Raw genomic sequence first — 20,067 nt, 5'->3', positions numbered from 1 at the left:
GTAGATGTCAAATATCAATTTCACCATCCACACACAAATGGATGGAAATCTTCATCAGTAATAATTGAAATTTACAGAGACAAAGAAAGAAAAATGATGCTTGAGAACTTCTTAGAGTCAAAATCCAGCAACTTTTGAATTAGGCTTGTTACAAACAGATTAGTGAACAAACACTAAAAACAGGTAGGATCTTTTGACTTAGGGATAGTTTCTTTGTCTAGTTAGACACGTTATGTCCACAATTGTGTTTTAACAGGTATAAAGCTTTAAGTTTTTGAATCTCACTGCCAAATTTTCAGCAACTATGAAAATTTTTAACATAAAAATGAATACTGAAATCCCATAATTTTGTGCAACTGAAAATTTAAATCAATTATTCAAAAACATGAAAAACAAATCTCTCAAAGTTATAAAACAAAAAAACAAAAACAAGTTGTGCCACGCCTAGTTATTGGTAACATAAGGAAGAACTAAACTTCCCTCACCTACAGCTTTTGGCTCAGGATTCTGGTGCATTAGCCTTCATCTCCAGTTTTTCAGCTGACCCCAGGCAATCTATTTAAGTCTTTGCTGGAGGCTGTTCTTTGCTGTTGCTGGGAGGGTGAAAGGCAGGTTAGGGGCTCAGACTCGTCTCAGCCAAGTTGTGTAAGATTGGGATGTTCTTTGCCTCTTGGCTCCATCCCTCTGTCTCACTAAGAGCACAAGCGAGCAGCTGAGAAACAGTGCGTGTCCCAACCAGCTAGATGACAGCAATACCAACAGCAACCGTTGCTGTCGTGACCTCAGGGTGAAGGGAAAGTAAGGGGCAGCTCAGGACTTTTTTGGAAGGAAGCGCAGAAAATTATACAAGGGGGGAGGGAGACACTGTCCAGATGATCTCGGGGTGGGGGAAGGAGGGGAAGAAGAGAGGTTAGGGCAGAAGGCAGGGACTGCAAATTCCCTCCCAAAAATATTATTGAGGGTGAGATGTGAAAGGGGCAATACAGACAGGAAAGTTCTAAAGTCTTTCCTTTCCCTTTCCCACAAAGCAAGCAGTTGTGGTAAGAACTATTTATAACAATCTCGGCCCTAATTCAGGCACAAGCACATCTGAAAAACTGGGATGATGGAAGGAGAATAAAACCTGATGCTGAGTTCACACATACGATCTCCTCTACGTTTCAGTTGTGAATCTGCCTCCCAGCCCAGGCAGACAGACATGTACTAGCTCTGCTCCAGCTGGGATGCTAAAAATAAGGGTGCAGACATTGGGTGACTAGCCCATGCTGCAACTTCCATACCCTTATTTTTAGGGTGCTAGCTTAAGCGGAGCTAATGTGTCTCTGTCTACCCAGCCTCGGAGGCACGCTCACATGGGCAGTGTAGACATATCCTCAGCATCCAGAGCAACAAAGATGATTGCAGACAGGATCTAGGAATCAGGAGGTACAATTCACGCATTTTACCACCTCAACTCCAGGACATTAGACAGGAACCATTATTTCTTGCTTTTGTAATATAAGTCAAGGAACACTAATCACTTAAAAGATACTGATTTAAAACACACACCTCCCCCCCTCAAGTAGGAAGAAAAAGAGGATCCATAATTTCTGCCCTGTCCGCACCCCCCACCCCCAAATAAATAAGCTCCTTCTACTAGTTTTTAACTAATATTGCACTTTGTTAATTCATGTTACTGCAGGTGAAGAAGGAAGCAGAAGCCTTTTCACTTAGGCTCCCATGTACCCACAGAATGCACCCTCCACTGCACCTTCTTCTGCTGGGACAAGTCATGCGCCCGGCACATGTAATCGCCAGGTGTGCACACAACATGCATGCACCTACCCCATTTTGAACTAGTTGGGAGTTCGGACACCACACATAAAAGCTTTCTTTGCATGCTCACGTCCATGCTGAATGTACTACGGACACGCAATGAATGTGAATGCTTCAAAAGCTGCATTAATGTGAGGCTGATTCTCCGATGTTGTACATGTCAGTTAAATGTTATTACATCTCTTTAAGGAGCTTCTCAGTCTCACAATATTACCTCCCTCCTCCCACCTAAAGGCCAACAGTGGGGGAAGGGGAATCACTTAGTTCCTTTGACAGAGTCCTAAGATCTTGGAAAAGGTTTTTAGTGTCTTTTTTCACTCTCATTTCCTTTGCTGGGAATTAGGAGTTTAATAGTGAATTTAGGTCCAGAAAATTAGATTAGTCGTAACCAACAGTGTGTTGTGCACACAACAGCTGTTGTAAATTCACTTTATTTTCTACTGTAACATTAGAAAGTTGCAAATGAATAAAAAGAAAAAGAAACTATAGCAATATTGTATATTCGGAGCCCTCCTGCCAGGCTAAGGGGAAAAATAAAACATCCTTTGCTGAATTTCAATCTTATTCCTCATTGGACAATAGCCACACACAAAGCGCCCCCTTGCTCAGTGACTTCCTCCCTAACCTTCTACGCTACACTGCAATAGGCTGTCCCTACCATATAAAACTCTCCCCTGTGGATGCTGACTGAGTCTATCATTGCTTGTCAGTGAGGGCCCCTTCTGGCAGAGTCTATAGCAATCCATACACCATCTGACCCTATTCATCAACAGGGCTGCAGAAATTTAAGCTGCAATAAAACACTAAGACAACAACAGACATGAACAGAAAAGCAGCAGCTCATATCAGTGCTGGAAAAAGTGCATTTTAGCAACAAAAGAAGAGAAGACCTTGAAATTTTTTAATATTTAAAGGGACAAAGAAAAAAAATTAAGCCCTTCCCCCACTTTACTGATATTTTAAGTTAGTAAACACTGGGATCCAGATCCCCAAAGGTATTTAAGCTCCTGACTCCTACTGAAATCTATACAAATTAGGCACCTAATACCTTTGAGGATCTGAGCCTGGAAGGTTTTTTTCCACCATTTATTTATTTTTGTTTTTTTTTCCATATGACTGACACAAAACTACACTTAGTCAGTTTCACTTTTAATTTTGTCACAAAAAGATAGCATTTCCAGTGTCAAAAGAATCTCATATCCCTTCCCCTGAATATAGGGAGGGGGAAGGAGGAGGGAGAAGAGAAGGAATGACCCACAAACCAAAACATAAACAAACACCCAGCAAACTCAGAAGCTTTCATTGAAGTTTTGGTTGCCAATGTCATGGAAACATTTCTATTCAGGTTGGATTTGAGTACAACCTCTTAACAAAACTGAATTTAGACCTTTGCTATTTGAAGAAGACCCCATAGTTAACTATAGACTAACTGACTGGTCAAAGAATTTTGGAGTCACTTGACAGATAAACTATAAAGAATTGCCTAATCCCCCTTGAGCATTATATCCTTCTTTTACATCTGGTAACTTCTGAGTTTCAGAGATTTTAGATAACTTAAGGCTCTCCAGTCTCCAGACCCACGTTTTACTTCAGGATGCCACAGCCATCAATGGTTTTTCTAACATGATATGGCCAAAGGCTGTTGTGGCCTATATCCAGAGATGCTGCATGATGCAAAAAGTGAACATGGAGTGAGGTGGTAAGAGACAACTCATTTATAGATACTAAACAGTGCAGGCTGGAAGCTTTTAGCTATTGAATCATAAGGATCTGGGTAGGATAGGGTTAAACACTGTATACTAAAATCTGCTGAACAACATCATCTGCCTGAATAGAACTCCATGTTGTGGAGAGGAAGATATAGCTTCCTGGTGATTAAGGGATTAATCTCCCCTCTGTGCATACACTTATATGCAATTAGTATTAATAGGATTTACATGCAGGCATCATGAATTAACCTTTTAAGGTCTGACCCTGCGGTCCATTCTGCGTGCACACAGCCCCAAGGAACACAGCCAGCTTTATAGACTATAGATCGGAGGTCCCTTATCTGTGGAGTGCACCCCCCTTGGGGGGGCATGGAGGAACATTTGAGGGGCACCGTGGGAGCCCTGGACACCCCCCATGAAGAGTGGGAAGGAAGCGACACTCAGCTTCAGACTCTGAGCCCGGCCCCCTCTGACTGGAGGGTGTCCCTTGAAATGTGTTCAATACTTATGCTAAACAATCTGTTTCACCTCCTATTTAGCTGCAACATTGCTGAGTACTTTTACCAGAGCTGAAGGAGAGCTCTGTGTAAGCTGGAAAGCTTGTCTCTCTCACCAACAGAAATTGGTTCAATAAAAGATTACTTCACCCACTTTGTCTAATATCCTGGGATCAACACAGCTACAACACTGCATAATTTTACCATACACACACAGACAAAAAAAAATCCATCCATCCATAATAGAAATTTACAAACACACAAAATAAGAAAAGTGCTGCTTGCAAAGTACTTTGAGTTTGATTTAAAGATATTTACTTCCTACATTTTGACATGTGATGTTGACAAATTGTTTTAGCAGTTAATAAAGCTTCAGTATTTTGAATCCGCGTCTACTGTCATTAATTGTCTGATCCTCCCCATAATTTCCCACAAATGTTAAAGTTTAAATAAAAAAAATTAAAAGCCCCTGAGAGACCAGAGTTTAAAACCCATAATTTTACACAACTGTGAAAAATGTAAAATCAACCAAAATAGATACTATCCATCAAAATTATAAAAAAAAAATAAAAATAAAAATCACATTCTGCCAAGCCTCACTACTGAGACCACAAACATGAATTCATGTCTACTATTTGGCTTGCAAGTTGCTTGACCCTCTTATTCAGCCATTGACAAAAAAAAGTAAGGATACTTGTTTTCTCTGGTTCTGAAGCTAGGAGGGAATGGGCTATAAATTGTTGAGCCTACGCAAGACCAAACATTTGCTTTTGCTTACACCCAGCCCTACTAACAAACAAGGCAAGATCACATTTTCTTTCTGTTGAGATAGCACTATTCCTATATCCTCTCAATGCAAGATTAGAATTAGATGAAAGACTGGAGACAAAAACCTGAGGTTTTCTTCAGACAATTCTGGACTCCTTTTGGGACAGGGCTCGGGTATTATTATTAAGGGGCTGAGTTAAGTAGTTGATTATTTGAAGGAGTGCAGTAAATTAATTAAGCCATTTGCCCTTGCTGCTGACATTCTCAGAAGTATTGTCTGAATGATATTCTCAAATTTCCACACCTAAAAATCTGGGTGTTCGGTCTGGCACACCCAAGTTTCTGCAGACCAAAGCCTCCCTTACACACACGCAAATTTAACTGCCCAATAGCCACATATATACAAATGATGTTTGTTTTGTGCAAGTTAGTTCTGAGCCACAGACAACATTTTTAACAGGGGTTTACAGGCTACTTTTAAGTCTCTATGGCCCATTCAATCCTCAGCATCTCTGCTGCTGGCCCAGTACAGATACTGGGTTTTGTGATTCATCTTACTTCACAGGGACAAGGCAGAGACATTTTCTAGACAGGGAGGTGCCCACCACTTCCAGCAGAGAGCTCTGCGTGTGGGGCTGATTCATGTTTCAGCTAAGTGAGTCACGCTAAAGCAACGGGGATGTAGGGATATGCAATACCCCCAGTCTCCTAATGGCCCCAGTCATGTCAGTGACGGGCCACTTTTCCACCCAGCCGCTGCTACTGCACGTGGCCCGCCCCTTACCCAAGCCGGAGAGCCGCTCCGTCAGCCCCGCGTTCCTTATGGCAGCGGGGCCGTGGTCCACCCCTCTTCTCTTCTGTAAGACAAAGGGGCTCCGTTAGGATCCACTGCGGGGCGAGGCTTGGTGCTCACAGAAGCTGACTGAGCCGCAGAAATCACATGGAGCCGCGAATCGACCTGGGGAGGGTATTTTCCTTCCCGACCAGCCATCAGTGCGCCGCGGGGTCCGCTCCCCAAGGACGCTTCACGTGGGAGCGGCGGCGTGCCTCCGGTGGCACAGGAACGTGGCGAGAATATACCCCGCAACCTGGGCCACCCCGGGGAAACCCGCTGGGACAGCGAGACAATGCGGTTACTGCGGCCAGCAGAGCACGACCCCCACCGCACCCGGGACCCGCCATCGCGGCCGGCCGGGCGGCAGGTTCCCCCTCCCGCAGAGCGTCTCTCGGGGGTGCCGAGCCCTTTGTGATGCCTGGGGGCGGGACACACTCACGTCCACCCTTCGGGGGACAGGGGGCGCTTGCTCCCCCACGATGCTCACCTGCCCCCTGGAGAACGGGGCTCCGATCAGCGCCACGGAGTGGGCAGGTTTCTGGAGTTGCAGCGTGGAGCCCGCCTGCTTCCGCAGGAGCCGGGCGAAGCTGCTGCGCAGAGACATGATACAGAACCGCTCACTGCTCGCGCGGCCGCCGCGCTGCCCCCTTTTAACCTGCGCGCGATCGCCGCTACCCCCCTGGCCACCCGCGCTGGAGCCAGAAGCCGGCTCCCCACCCCCACGCGGGCGGAGCCCCGCCCCGGGACGCACCCCCGGGTCCCACCCCGACTGGCCAATGGCAGCGCAGCCGCCTGGGGGTGTGCGCCGCGCGTGCGCCCGGCTGCGAACCTGCCGGCAACCTGCTGGAGCGTCCCCGTGGCGGCTGCAGCTCCCCCTCCCCCTGTAGAAACCGGCCGCGCTCCCACACGGGAGACCAACGCAGAGACTCGCCCGCCCACCCAGCCCCTCCCCTCCGCTGGGCTCCTCTCGCGGGCTCAGCCCTCATCTCTCCCCCGGGCACCGGCTCCTTCGGGGCCGCTTGAATCCAACAGCCGGGCCCCGACCCCACTTTCAGCGGCCCGCCGCGCTATGATCTGCCATTACCAGCAGCCACCTCCTGACTGTCCCCCTGCCAGGCCCATTGTCCTGACCAGCCTCGAGTCTCCCCGCACGCACCCAGGGTCCCACCACCCCCTGAAATATGCACGTGCTGCAAACACCCTTCTCCCCCGAAGGCAGGACTGGTGAGACCCAGCCAAGAGAGACGCAGCCACGCGGCATCATGCACTTCTGGCAGGTGGCCGCTGATGGGCGCAGTGCAGTGACTAGATGCTGCCCAGCCAGCCACCCGTGTCCCCCACTCCTCCCAACCACCCCATTCCAGTGGCCACGTCTCCTCACGGAGCTACCACAGTCCTGGGCTCCAGCATTCCTTCCTTCCTGCCATTACAGAGACAACGGCACTTGAAGCATGATGTACTCCAACTAGCTAACTTGCATCTGGAGATACTTCTCTGGATGCTGTATCATTGGCCCTTTGCTAGCTTACACACACCATTTCCAAACAAACATACTTAACGGCGGGCATGTCTACACTTAAAACACTGCATAGCTGTAGCACTTTAATGAAGAAGCTCTAAACCCGGGGAAGAGAGTTTCCGGGTGGGATTAGTTAATTCACTTCCCAATAATTACGTCAGCTGGATTGCCGACTGCGCCATCTACAGATGGGGTTAGGTCCTTATAATGTTACTAAGGCCTTGTCTACACAGGCAGGTTTCTGCACAGTAAAGCAGCTTTCTGCATTGTAACTCCAGAGGTGTACACACCAACACCGCCAAGCCACTTAGTGCGCAGAAACTGCGCAGTTGCAGCACTGTAAAAAAAAAACTACCCTGACGAGAGGCGTACAGCTTTCTGCGCCGGGGTACAGCTCCGCGGTGCTGATGTAGAAACCCTGGTCGATTACAGCACTGTGATTGGCCTCTGGGATGTTTTCCACAATGCCTGTTCTTGCCTCTCTGGTCACCGGTTTGAACTCTACTGCCCTGTCCTCAGGTGACCAACTGTCATCCCCACCCCGTAAATTCCTTGGGAATTTTGAAAGTCCCCTTCGTGTTTGCTCGGTGACTCGTGCAGTGATCTCAGCGCATCTTTCCAGGTGGCCATGCCTGCTCCATGCACCATGCAATCCCCTGCTTGGTGCCGAGCTGCTGGACCTCATCAGCATTTGGAGAGAGGAGGCTGTCCAGTCCCAGCTGCGCTCCAGTCATAGGAATTATGATACCTTCGGACAGATTTCATGATGCATGACAGAAAGGGGCTATGACTGTGACTTCAGTGCAGGGTCAAAGTGAAGGAGCTGCGGAACGTCTACCACAAGGCGCGGAAGGCAAACTGCTGCTCCAGTGCTGCACCCACAAGCTGCTTGTTCTACAAAGAGCTGGTCGTCGCAATACTCGGTGGCAACCTCACCTTCACTGCGAAGGCCACTGTAGATACTTCAGTGGCTCACTTGCCAGTCGAGAGTGGACCGAAACAGCAGGAGGAAATCTTGTACAAGGATGTGGAGGGGGACCCAGAGGCAGAGGACGACTCGGAGGTCAGAAACGCATGCAGCCAGGAGCTCTTCTCTACACCAGAGGAGGCTAGCTAGTCACAGCTGTCAGATCTTAGTGAAGTGCAAACAGGAGAGGAGGCCCCTGGTAAGTGGCTTTGATTTTGGGAATCGATGAAGTGAGTTGTTGGGGGCAGGAGGGTTGCAGAGAGCAGGCTTGTGTCTCTATGATGCCCATACCACCACATGTCTAGTCTGAGCAGCGGAACAGGGTGTTGATCGACTCCCTCAATACTGGGCAATCCATTGCCGCAGGTTCTTTGGCATGGCTGCTTTGTTTCTTGCCCCATTAACGGTAACTTTCCCGCACCACTCTGCCATCACCGTGAGGAGGGGGTGGAAACATTGCTGCACACAGGCGAGTTGCATAAGGGCCGGGGTAGAAGCTGCAGTCATGGAGAAGACCTTCACTTGATTCCCTGCTCACCTTCAGCAGCGCGATATCATCCATAATGAACATAGCCTATGGAAAATGTGGGGACAGGAATGATTATAAAGCCCCCACTACAGTGTTGGCTCTCCCCAAGAGCCACGTGCCCAGTGTACAGTATGCCCTGGAACACTGATTTCCCCTGCAGTTACTCACCATTTTGGGGGTCTTGTGGCTCATTTGTACTTGCCTGGGGTCAGCCAGTTAGTGACAGGTATGTGAATAGTGGCTGTGTTTTAAGTCAGTGGTCTGAGTGTTGCAAACAATACTGCTTTTGTAAAATGTTGCATTTTGGCTTCATAGATATGATCTTGGGAGCCCAGCCTCCTTCTTTGTTATCGCTGGCTGAACTAGGGTGACCAGATGTCCCGATTTTATAGGGACAGTCCCAATTTTTGGGTATTTTTCTTATATAGGCTCCTGTTACCCCCCAACCCCTGTCCCGATTTTTCACACTTGCTGTCTGGTCACCCTAGGCTGAACAGCTGTGCAGAATTAGAAAGCAGCCACAAAGAACTAAAGAGGACTGTCTGCGTGAGATCATGACGCACTCCGCAGCCGAAAAACAAGAACTGAAGGAGTGGCGGGACAGCGAGAAGAGGGACCGAAAGGAAAAAACAGCGCGCCAGAACGAAGCCATGGAGCAGCTCTTAAACGTTATGGAGCACTAAGCGGACACGCTCCAGGTGCTACTAGCACTGCAAACCGAGCAGCTCCAAGCCCGCCCTCCCCTGTAGCTGCTGTCACAAAACTCTTTCCCATGCGCCCCCCAGACACTGCCAACACACTGTTATCAACCTCCTGGCTCCAGTCTGTATCCGCTGCATTCCACTCCTGCCCCATCACAGTCCAGCAATGCAGACTCCCAGTACCCACTGCACTCAACATACATCCCTCTGCAGTTTAGCCCTGCTGAATTACAGTACCCGCTGCACTGTACTCTAAAGGACACGGTTGGATATGATACCTGGACATACACAAATCTTTAATCGTCCTGGGACCCCACCCTCCTCCCTTTCCCCATCCCCCTCAGTGCTGATGTGTTTTTTTGTTTATTTCTCTCCTCCGGTAGTTTTGGTTTGAAAGCAATCTTTATTCCATTAATTGAAAGCAAACAGAGCCCTGCAAAGCAACAGGCAATTTTCTTACACCTTCATAGTACATTGTCTGCACCAATAACAATCACCTCCTAGAATTACAAGCACTGCACTCCTGAGCATAGCAACAAACATTAGTGGCTTTCAGCTTCAAATTGCTGCCTCAAGGCATCCCTGATCCTTATGGCCCGACGCTGTGCCCCTCTAATAACCCTGGTCTCTGGCTGTTCAAATTCGGCCTCCAGGCGCTGAGCCTCAGTGGTCCAGCTCTGAGTGAAGCTTTCACCCTTCCCTTCACAAATATTATGGAGTGACAGCACGTGGCTATAACCATAGGAATATTGTCATCGGCCTGGTCCAGCCTCCCATATAGGCACCACCAGCGGGCCTTTAAATGGCCAAAAGCACACTCAACAGCCATTCTGCACTTGCTCAGCCTGTTGTTGAACTACTCCTTGCTACTGTCAAGGTGCCCCATGCATGGCTTCATAAGCCCCAGCATTAAGGGAGTGGCGGGGTCTCCCAGGATCACAATGGGCATTTCGACTTCCCCTACAGTGATCTTCTGGTCCGGGAAGAAAGTCTCTGCTTGTAGCTTTCTGAACAGGCCAGTGTTCTGAAAGATGTGTGAGTCATGCACCTTTCCGGACCAGCTTGCGTTAACGTCTGTGAAACGCCCAGGGTGATCCACAAGCGCCTGGAGAACCATTGAGAAATACCCCTTCTGATTCATGTACTCGGTGGCTAGGTGGTCTATGCGTGCCATCTATCACCCCTCCACAGTTAGGGAAGCCCATTTGTGCAAAGCCATCTACAATGTCACGCATGTTGCCCAGAGCTAGTCTTTCAGAGCGGGATGCGATTAATGGCCCTGCACACTTCCATCAACATGAGTCCAACAGTTGGCTTTTCCACTCCGCATTGGTTAGCAACGATCAGTAGCAGTCTGTAGGCAGGGTCGGCCTTAGGCCGATTCCACCGGTTCCACTGAATCAGGCCCCGCGCCTAAGAGGGCCCCGCGGCAGCTGTCCGCCCCGGCCCCAGCTCACCTCCCCCTCCTCCCCTGAACGCTCTGCCCCCCTTCTCCTCCCCCTCCCCTGCTTCCCACGAATCAGATATTCGCATGGGAAGCCTGGAAACAAGAAGCGGCAGGTAAGCTGGGGCGGGGGACACAAGGATGGCTCCAGGGGGGCGCAGCGCAGTGCAGCCCAGTCTGGCTCCGGCCGAGTGACCCCAGTCCGGCGGCTCCCTTCGGCCCGGCCCCAGCCCCGACTTTGGCCGGGCAGCGCGGCGGCCCCAGCCCCAGCCCGCATGGCAGCGTGGCAGCCCTGGCTCCTATTCCGGCAAGCAGCATGGTAAAAGACTGGGGCAGGGGGGTTGGATAAGGCAGAGGCAGGGAGTCCTGGGGACAGGGAGTGGGGGGGGGGGTGGATCGGGCAGAGGTTCGGGGGGGCGGTCAGGGGATGGGGAAGGGGGGGTTGGGTAGGCGTGGGAGTGCCGGGGGTCTGTCGGGGTGGTGGTGGTGGATGGGGTCGGGGCAGTCAGGGGACAGGGAGCAGGGCAAATTGGGTAGGGGGTGAGGTCCTGGGGGGCAGTTAGGGTGGGGGGTCTTGGGAAGGATTGGTCAGGGGACAAGGAGCGAGGGGGGGTTGATGGGTTGCGGTTTCCGAGGGGGGCAGTTGAGGGCAGGACATGGGTGGAGGTCGGGGGGGGGGGGGAGTGTACTCACCGGGCGGTTCCCTACTGGGTCTTCAGTGGCGGGTCCTTCAGTGCCGCGGAAGACCCGGAGCGCTGCCGTGAGTCATCCCTGCCGGGGCCCTGGGCCCCGCACTTCCTAAAGCCGGCCCTGTCTGCAGTAGCCACCTTCCACAGTGCAATCACCATGCGCTTCTCCAATGACAGGGCAGCTCTCATTCTTGTGTCCTTGCACCGCAGGGCTGGGGCGAGCTCATCACACAATCCCATGAATGTGACTTTCCTCATCCGAAAGTTCTGTAGCCACTGCTCGTCATCACATACGTGCATGATCCCACCTGTGACCAGGGTCCTAATGGGGAGCCAGCTGTAGTCACTCAATTAGAGTGAACTGCAAAGAATGGGGCAGCCAAATCCCAAAAAGCTGGGGGATATTCTAATACTTAGATTTACCAAGCCAGCATAAAACAGCTTCTTTGTTACCTTACTGGTTACTCAGAAGTCCAAACACAATTCCCTTAAAGTGAACCAGCCTCAGGCCTCCGTCCAGATACCCATGTCAAATATGATGAAAATTTCTGTAAATCTTATTTCATCATATAAAATAAAAGGTTCTACCAATCCCAAAAGATTGGACATATTACCTCCAGGTTAATAAATGTTTCAGATCTTTCCCAAATATACGCTACAGCCAATTCTTATTAACTAAAATCTAAAGGTTTATTTATAAAAAGAAAAAAAGGTGAAAGTTAAAACTGGTTAAAGGAATCCATTACATAGTAATGGCAAAGTTCTTGGCTCAGGCTTGTAGCAGTGATGGAATAAACTGCTGGCTTAAATCAAGTCTCTGGAGTACATCCGCAACTTGGATGGGTCATTCAGTCCATTGTTCAGAGCTTCTGTTTGTAACAAGGCTCCTCCAGAGGTAAGAAGCAGGATTGAAGACTAAATGGAGGTGTTTCCAGGGCCTTTTATAAGCTTTTGCCATGTGGAGGGCAGCCCATTGTTCTTGCTGTGGAAAATCACAGCAACAAGATAGAGTTTGGAGTCACATGGGCAAGTCACATGTCCATGCATTTCGCCTAGTCACAGCAGGAAATTTCATTAAGTGTAGATAAGCGTCTCCCATGGTCCATTGTTAGTTAAATATTCTTTTGATGGGTCACTCAATATGAATAGTCCCTCCAAGATGTGCTGGCTAATTACTTGGTGGGTGTTACCCCAGGAGCAAACATTTGAAATCAAAGTATAGAGCCAATACTTACAACTTCATAACTCAACTTATAACTCAACAACATACAAAAATGATGCATGCATACAGATAGCATAATCATAACCAGCAAATCATAACCTTTTCATAGACACCTCACTTGACAACCTTTGTACAAGATTTGCTACAAATATCTAACAGTGGTTGCAACAAAGATCTATATGGTCATATTTTAATCAGATAATGTCGCACCACCACTCAGTGCTTGTTTCCTGAGCCCAAAAGCAGCGTTCCACTGTGGTCAGCACTGCCGTGAATGACACAAGCAATCTCATGTCGTAGCTCCTACATGTGGCGAGATCAATGTCGCACTCCTCTTGCCTTTGTAGTTTAAAGAATAACTCCACTGCCACTCATGACATGTTAGTCAGAGTGAGCAGCATATTGGTCAACAGTGCGGGATCCATTCCTGCAGACCAAAGAGGCAGAGCACACAGTACACAAACCGTTGAAAGATGGTGCCAAATGTGGACGGAAGCACAGGGATTACTGGGATGCGAAGCAATGCATCATGGGGCATTGGAACAGGACCCAAGATCCCCGCGACCCCCTCCGTCTTTCCACAACTCTTAGCAGCAGAAGAGGACGAGATGCTCTGTGGGACAGCTGCGCAGAGTGCACTGCTCCGGATACCGTTGCAAGTGCCATAAGTGTGAACACGCTATTGCGCAGGCAGATGACAGTGTGAACTCACAAAAGCGGTTTCACTTCAGCGCTCTCTGAGCGGCGCTGTAACTCTGCCAGTGTAGACATACCCTAAATCAGTGTTTTCTGTTTGTGCATGGGTGGTAACAGCAAGGACTGGCTAATCAGGGCGGAACCCACACCACAGCCTCCCTAGCAGCAACAGCTTCATCCACACTTATTTTTCTTGCTTACTTCCTATGTCTGGAATGAGCTTTTACCTTAACCACATATATCACTGCGTTACCCAATATATCTACTAATTCTTATACACAGGACAAAAGGGCTTGAGAAGAGTAAAGGCCTGTGATCTGCACTACAAAATGAATTCATACTCCACCCAGGGAGGTATGTTGTCAAAGCATCTCAGACCCACTGAATCTGAACATATCACACCAACCAGTAATTGTCCTTTATTACAGAGTGATAATGCTTGTGACACAACAGACAATTCAGTACACTTGGCTGAGTGTGTACTACACCTAGGCTGCACAGGTTCAGCCTGAATGGGGGGAGCTCAAACAGCAAATCTTGTGACTAGGGTCCAAGTGACAGGATGACTCATCAACATATATTGCTAGTCCCTCAGGCTACCGCCCTTCAGAATTTAACTTATGTACTACTCATGGGATAAAAGGGTTAAGAGCCCCCTTTTAGAGAAAATTTCTCCAAGACTCTCATATGGAGTACAATTAACAGTCCTGCTGGTAAGGGTGACTGGGTTTTTGAGAGGACAGACATCAAGATGGTGCTTTTCCAGCAGCAAGGACCATGTCATTCTAGAACTAGTTTCAGAGTAGCAGCCGTGTTAGTCTGTATCCGCAAAAAGAACATGAGTACTTGTGGCACCTTAGAGACTAACAAATGTATTTGAGTATCAGAGGGGTAGCCGTGTTAGTCTGAATCTGTAAAAAGCAACAGAGGGTCCTGTGGCACCTTTGAGACTAACAGAAGTANTTATGCTCCCAGTACTTCTGTTAGTCTCAAAGGTGCCACAGGACCCTCTGTTGCTTTTTACAAATGTATTTGAGCATAAGACACTGTACCATTTTTGATTTTACCAGACAAGAGATACTTTTAAAGAGTATGAGCCACATAGTTTTATGTGTCCCAGCCCCACCTGATATCTAAAATGTGTCAGAGCCCATTAAACACCCAGTAAGTATTTTTCATACAGGTATACTGCTTTTCAACTCCATTTAATACCCAGGAAGCATAAGCAATACGTTTTTCTCTGTTGTGAGATCCTGAGTTAATAGCTGAAATGGCTGTTTCCCTGCTTGCTACAAAAAATCCAAAAGGTTTTGTATAAGCTGAGGTGCTAAGAACTGGAGTTTGTGCTAAAAGCCTCTTTTAACTTATACGCTGACAGGGTATGCTGCGGGGGGGGGGGGGGATCCATTCCCACTCTATCTTCTTCTGGGGGAGGTGGCATAGGGGTGCAAGGATTACGGTGTAATCAGGGATGAAATCCCCCACAAAAGCCTGTCATACCCAGCAGTGATCTAGTGCTGTTTCCGAAATAGGGAAGGGCAGCTCTAAAAATCACATGAAGCTTTTGTTTGGAGCACACAGGCCTGGTTGTAGGGTTAGTCCCAGGAAGGAAATCTCCTGCTTCACGAGCTGAGCCTTTTTTGGGTTTAGCTTTAGCCCAGCTTTCAAGAAAACCTCACACAGGACTTCTAGTACCTTTTAATGGCATTCCCTGTCTGCACCAGGATATCATCTACATGTTGCACAACATTTTCTTAATAGGTTTAACCAACCCTAAACCATCAGTTGCATTCATTTACAATCCACTAAGGCATTTCAATCTTGTATACACTTGTTTTAGTTTAAATACAATTATTCTTTTTCTATTTACAAAACATCCCGATATAGATTTTCACTCCCTAATAACCTTTACTTTACACCACAGTTAATCAGAACTTTTGGATACAATTTTTAATGGTTAATCACCATTTCTTATATTCATTGATCTTTTTTGGTGCTGAGTTGGTTTCTGCTTCCAAAGCACACAGCCATCTGAAAAAGCCTCTTTGGAGCCATGGTAGGATTTTAATTAAGTAGTATGTCTTGTTTACATTTCTTTTACCCCTTTTACTTTATACACTGCATGTTCCATAGGAATGCTCACTCCTTTCATAATTTAACTTTCACTTTTTATTTGCTATACCATATTAGCCATACCAATTATATATACACACACGTAATATATATTAATATTTTATTTTTCTTCTGCAGCTCTCTCAGCTGTTGCTTCATTACTGAAAAAGGGATGCAGGGTCTCTCCCCACTATCCTAGTTCTGCCTGTGCCCTTTTATTCCCTATTTTCATTTACTGGTTTATATTTAACATTTATAACTTAATTTAAAAAAACATTAAACTTTGTAATAGGTAACACTTTGGGTGTCTCAGCGCTAACAAAGTTAAGACTGCCCAGAGAAGTTGGCTGCTGCCCAAAGAGTGTGTGTATGTCAACTTTATAATATATGGAGATATACCTATCTCACAGAACTGGAAGGGACCCTGAAAGGTCATTGAGTCCAGCCCCCTGCCTTCACTAGCAGGACCAAGTACTGATATTGCCACAGATCCCTAAGTGGCCCCTCAAGGATTAAACTCACAACCCTGGGTTTAGCAGGCCAATGCTCAAACCACTGAGCTATCCCTCCCCCCTTTGCAATTGAGAATGAAAAATCTGGATGGAATTTTAGTGGAACTTTTTAAAAGCCAATTAATTTTAAACATACGAAAGGAGTATTACAAACTCTCTCTTCTCATCAACAGAAGTTGGTCCAATAAAAGATATTACCTCACTCACTGTGTCTCTCCACAGTCAAATAGTTCTGATCATACTGTCACTCTGCCAGCAGCAGCCATTTACAATTATTTACAGATACATTCCCCTGGAAGCTGCCTTTTCCTTCTGAACAGCTGTAAAGGTTTCTGGGGACAAAACATAGTTGTCCCCACCTGATCTCCGCTTTACATAATTTGTTTTATTACTAAGGCATGACTGCATGGAGTTGTACTGCTATTACTAGGTTTCACTATCACACCAAGCATTTTTTTTTTTTTTTAAAAAAACACCAACATCCTCTAACATTTAATGACATCTAATGTTTTAACATTTTATTACTTGCACTACCTCAGCTATCCAGTCCCCTCTGAGCTCTGCAGTGTTAATTTGCACAAAAGCTCCTTTTAACTGCACATACCTTTTCTTTAAATTACTCACTAGTTTTTCACTGTTTAATAAGACACTTCCCAAGACCGCACTAGCTACTAAATTCTGGGACCATAACTCTTCTGTCTTATCTCCCAGAATAACACATTTCTCAGCTGACTTTTTCTCAGTCTCTAAGTGAGTGGCGGGCAAACTTTTTGGCCTGAGGGCCGCATCCGGTTTCCAAAATTGTATGGAGGGCCGGTTAGGGGAGGCTGTGCCTCCCCAAACAGCCAGCCGTGGCCCGGCCCCGCCCCCTATCTGACCCACCCGCTCCCTGTCAGCCTCCCCGGGACTCCTGCCCCATCCAACCCATCCTGTTCCCTGTCCCCTAACAGCCCCCAGACCTCCTGCCACCCCATCCAACCCCCCCCCCCTCCTTCCTGACTGCCCCCTAGGGACTCCTGCCCCCATTCAACCCCCCTGTTCCCCATCCTCTGACCGCCTTGACCCCCGATCACCCCCCCCACCCCCGATCACCCCCCCAAACTCCCCTGCCCTCTATCCAACCCCCCTGCTCCCTGCCCCCTTACCGCGCTGCCTGGAGCGCCAGTGGCTAGCGGCGCTACAGCCACACTGCCCAGAGCACCAGGACAGGCAGCCACATCGCCCAGCTGGAGCCAGCCACGCCACTGCGCAGCACAGAGCACAGGTCAGGCCCCGGCTTTGCAGCTGTGCTGCCCGGCAAGAGCTCGCAGCCCTGCCGCCCAGAGCATTGCGCTGCGGTGGGGTGAGCTGAGGCTGTGGGGCAGGGGGGACAGAAGGGGAGGGGCCGGGGGCTAGCCTCCTGAGGCAGGAGCTCAGGGGCTGGGCAGGAGTTTGCCCACCTCTGCTCTAAGTTCATCTTTATGTTTTTTGCACTTACAGTATTTCTTAACTAAGTACACTTTGCCTGCAAAGCTGTACTCACTAAATACAGTCCTTGAAAGACAACTACTTTTCACTTTGGATTTATGCAACAGATATTGTTTTTTCCTTCCAGGAATCTTTTCCATTTATCTTGTTTCCTTCTCTACAACTTTGATTTGTTTTCTATGCTTTTTGCATTCATCCCTCAGGGTGGCATATTTCGTTTGTAGCCACCAGAAATAATGCTTGTAAAACTGCTGCTTTATTTTGGCTTTCTTTGCCTTAGGGTAAAAGAAACTAGATACAGTTTTTTCTATGGCTGCCAATTTTTTTTTTATTTTGTTTTAAAATCAGTGGCATTCAACAGACCTCTGCCATGCTCTGCCAAGCATTCTTTTACATAGGTATCTAAAGTACCTCCCTCTAGTCCCCTTATTTTATTGAATTTCTCTTTAGGACAAAATTCTATATTGTCCCCAGATAACAGGCTACTATCCCTTCACTTTGGAGGTTCACAGCAACTGAAATTAATGTCAGGAGTCCTTTCGTGGTTGCCAAAAATTCTGGAATCATTAATAGTACCTGAAATTATTGGAGACCACCAGACACTAATTTAATTACCAATTCCTTTCTTAAATCCAAAGGCCAAATGATATTTTATACAATTGCTGTAAACATGCCTAGAACCCGAAAAATAAACAGTCACTACACCCAATACAGTAACAAAGTATTCATAAGCATGCAATCAGTATACTTACAAACAGGCCTGACCTAAGGAAAACCATCTCATCTTGGTGTGCTCCAGCATGATCAGGTAGGATCTGAAAAAGAACCGGCAGCTTTATGGCTCTCTTTATAAACTTCAGCTAACTTGCTAGTTTTAGCAAAAACCCAGTCTGAAGCAGTTTATCCTTGCTACTTTCTTTCCTCCAAGGCCTTCTTTTCGCTTCCTCTCTCCTTATTACCAGCTGAATAGGGTGACCAGATGGCAAGTGTGAAAAATCGGGACATGGGGTGGGGGTAATAGATGCCTATGTAAGAAAAAGCTCCAAATATCAGGACTATCCCTATAAAATCAGGACATCTGGTTACCCTACAGCTATATAATGGGATGGTTTGTACTTGTTTTTTTTTAAGACAGCTTTCCTTTGTCTTTTTGCTTTATCAGTTACTTTTTGAACCACATATATCTTTCCCACACCATAAATAATAATACTTATTATTCTCATGGCCTTCTTTTACTTGCTGACTGGAACCTTTTTGGTACTAGCCACAAATTATAAACCAAACTTAAACTAACTTTAATTCTTTTAATTTCATAAGTAACTCTGCAGTAGGCATTCCTAGGCATGGGTTCTTCAGTTCCCTCTCTTGTCTACTCCTTGTGAGGTATGGTGACAGCAGCAAGTCATCAGGCCCACAGAGTATTCACCCAAAAATTCTGAAGGATTTAAGAATTAAGTGGGTGAGCTGTTAACAAAACAATGTAATTTACAATGAAAGTTAGCGGATATTCTTGAGAACTTGAAGGTGGGCAATATTAGGTCTATTTTTTTAAAGCATTAGGATTAAGCTTGACATTTAAAGGCCAGTATCTTTACTTCAGCACTCGGCAAGTTGTTTGAAGCAATATTAAGAAGAGCTCCTGTCCTAGTAGAGAAACACAATACAAGACCCAATTAATGTGGGCTCTAACTGAGAATCACATTTCTCAGTTTAGGAGAAGTCTTTGAGGTTGACAAAGAAAAAACAGTTGATATTATTGGTTTAGACTTTCAAAAAGCTTTAATCAGGTTCCTCATAAGAAGGTGTGGTTAAGGAAACTACATAAAGGGTGTGAGAGAAGTTCACTTCTGTACTAGAAATTGACAGAAACAGAAAAACAGGAATAAGTCATCAGTTTTTAATCAGAAGGAAGCAAATAGGAGGATATTGCAATGATCTATATTAAGAACAGCTTTAACTTATTTATTAAAGATCTGAAGAAGAGGGTGAACAGTGACCTGGCAAAATTTGCATGACACAAGATTATTTAGATTAGTCAAAGACTATGGAAGACTGAGGAAGTTCAGAAGCACCTAACTAAGATAGCAATTAGATACAATTCACTGTAGATAAATATGATGCTCACAGAGAGGAACAGTTTGAATTTCTAACGTATTGCTGGATTGTAAAATAAATATTCAGAAAAAGTATCTAGCCGTACCCGTTGACAGTTTATAATAGAATCATTATGGTTTAGGTAGCCAGGAAAATATTTGGGAGTCTCTTTCAGACTCTTACCTTAGGCGGGTTTGTCCTATTTGTCTAAGCTTGATTTTCTAGGACTGCTACCGGGTATCCTTCTTATAGGATACACCTGGCAAGACCCTGCTAAGAGTGGGACTAGAGAAATTTATAACAGCATAAAGCCTCACTGAAGTCAACAGGGTTCTGTCTGCATGTTTTACCTTATTAGGGCTCAAGCACTAAGTAGAATCAAAATGTGGCCATTCATTTCAGTTACATGAATTGAGACTCCTTGGGCCTGATTGTCAGAGATGTTGAGCATCTGGATCTCCCCATGCCTTTATCTGGATGCGGAGTGCTCA

At 46.8% G+C, this 20,067-nt stretch overlaps 1 protein-coding gene across 1 annotated transcript in view; it reads right to left on the bottom strand.

The window, feature by feature from the left end:
• Positions 1-6,339, bottom strand: part of ARG2 (arginase 2) — a 31,168-nt gene extending 24,829 nt beyond the window's left edge. The window contains exons 1-2 of the mRNA XM_034769366.1: positions 6,112-6,339; positions 5,574-5,646 (exon numbers count right to left, since the gene is read on the bottom strand). Coding sequence (XP_034625257.1) covers positions 5,574-5,646; positions 6,112-6,228 — 190 coding nt within the window. The 5' untranslated portion in view covers positions 6,229-6,339. The remainder of the gene's footprint in view (positions 1-5,573; positions 5,647-6,111) is intronic.
• Positions 6,340-20,067: the final 13,728 nt, after the last annotated feature.

Source organism: Trachemys scripta, chromosome 4, assembly GCF_013100865.1.
Source record: "Trachemys scripta elegans isolate TJP31775 chromosome 4, CAS_Tse_1.0, whole genome shotgun sequence".
NCBI lineage: Eukaryota > Metazoa > Chordata > Testudines > Emydidae > Trachemys > Trachemys scripta.
Note: the sequence above shows the minus strand (reverse complement) of the source record. Positions and strands in the feature narration are given on the sequence as shown.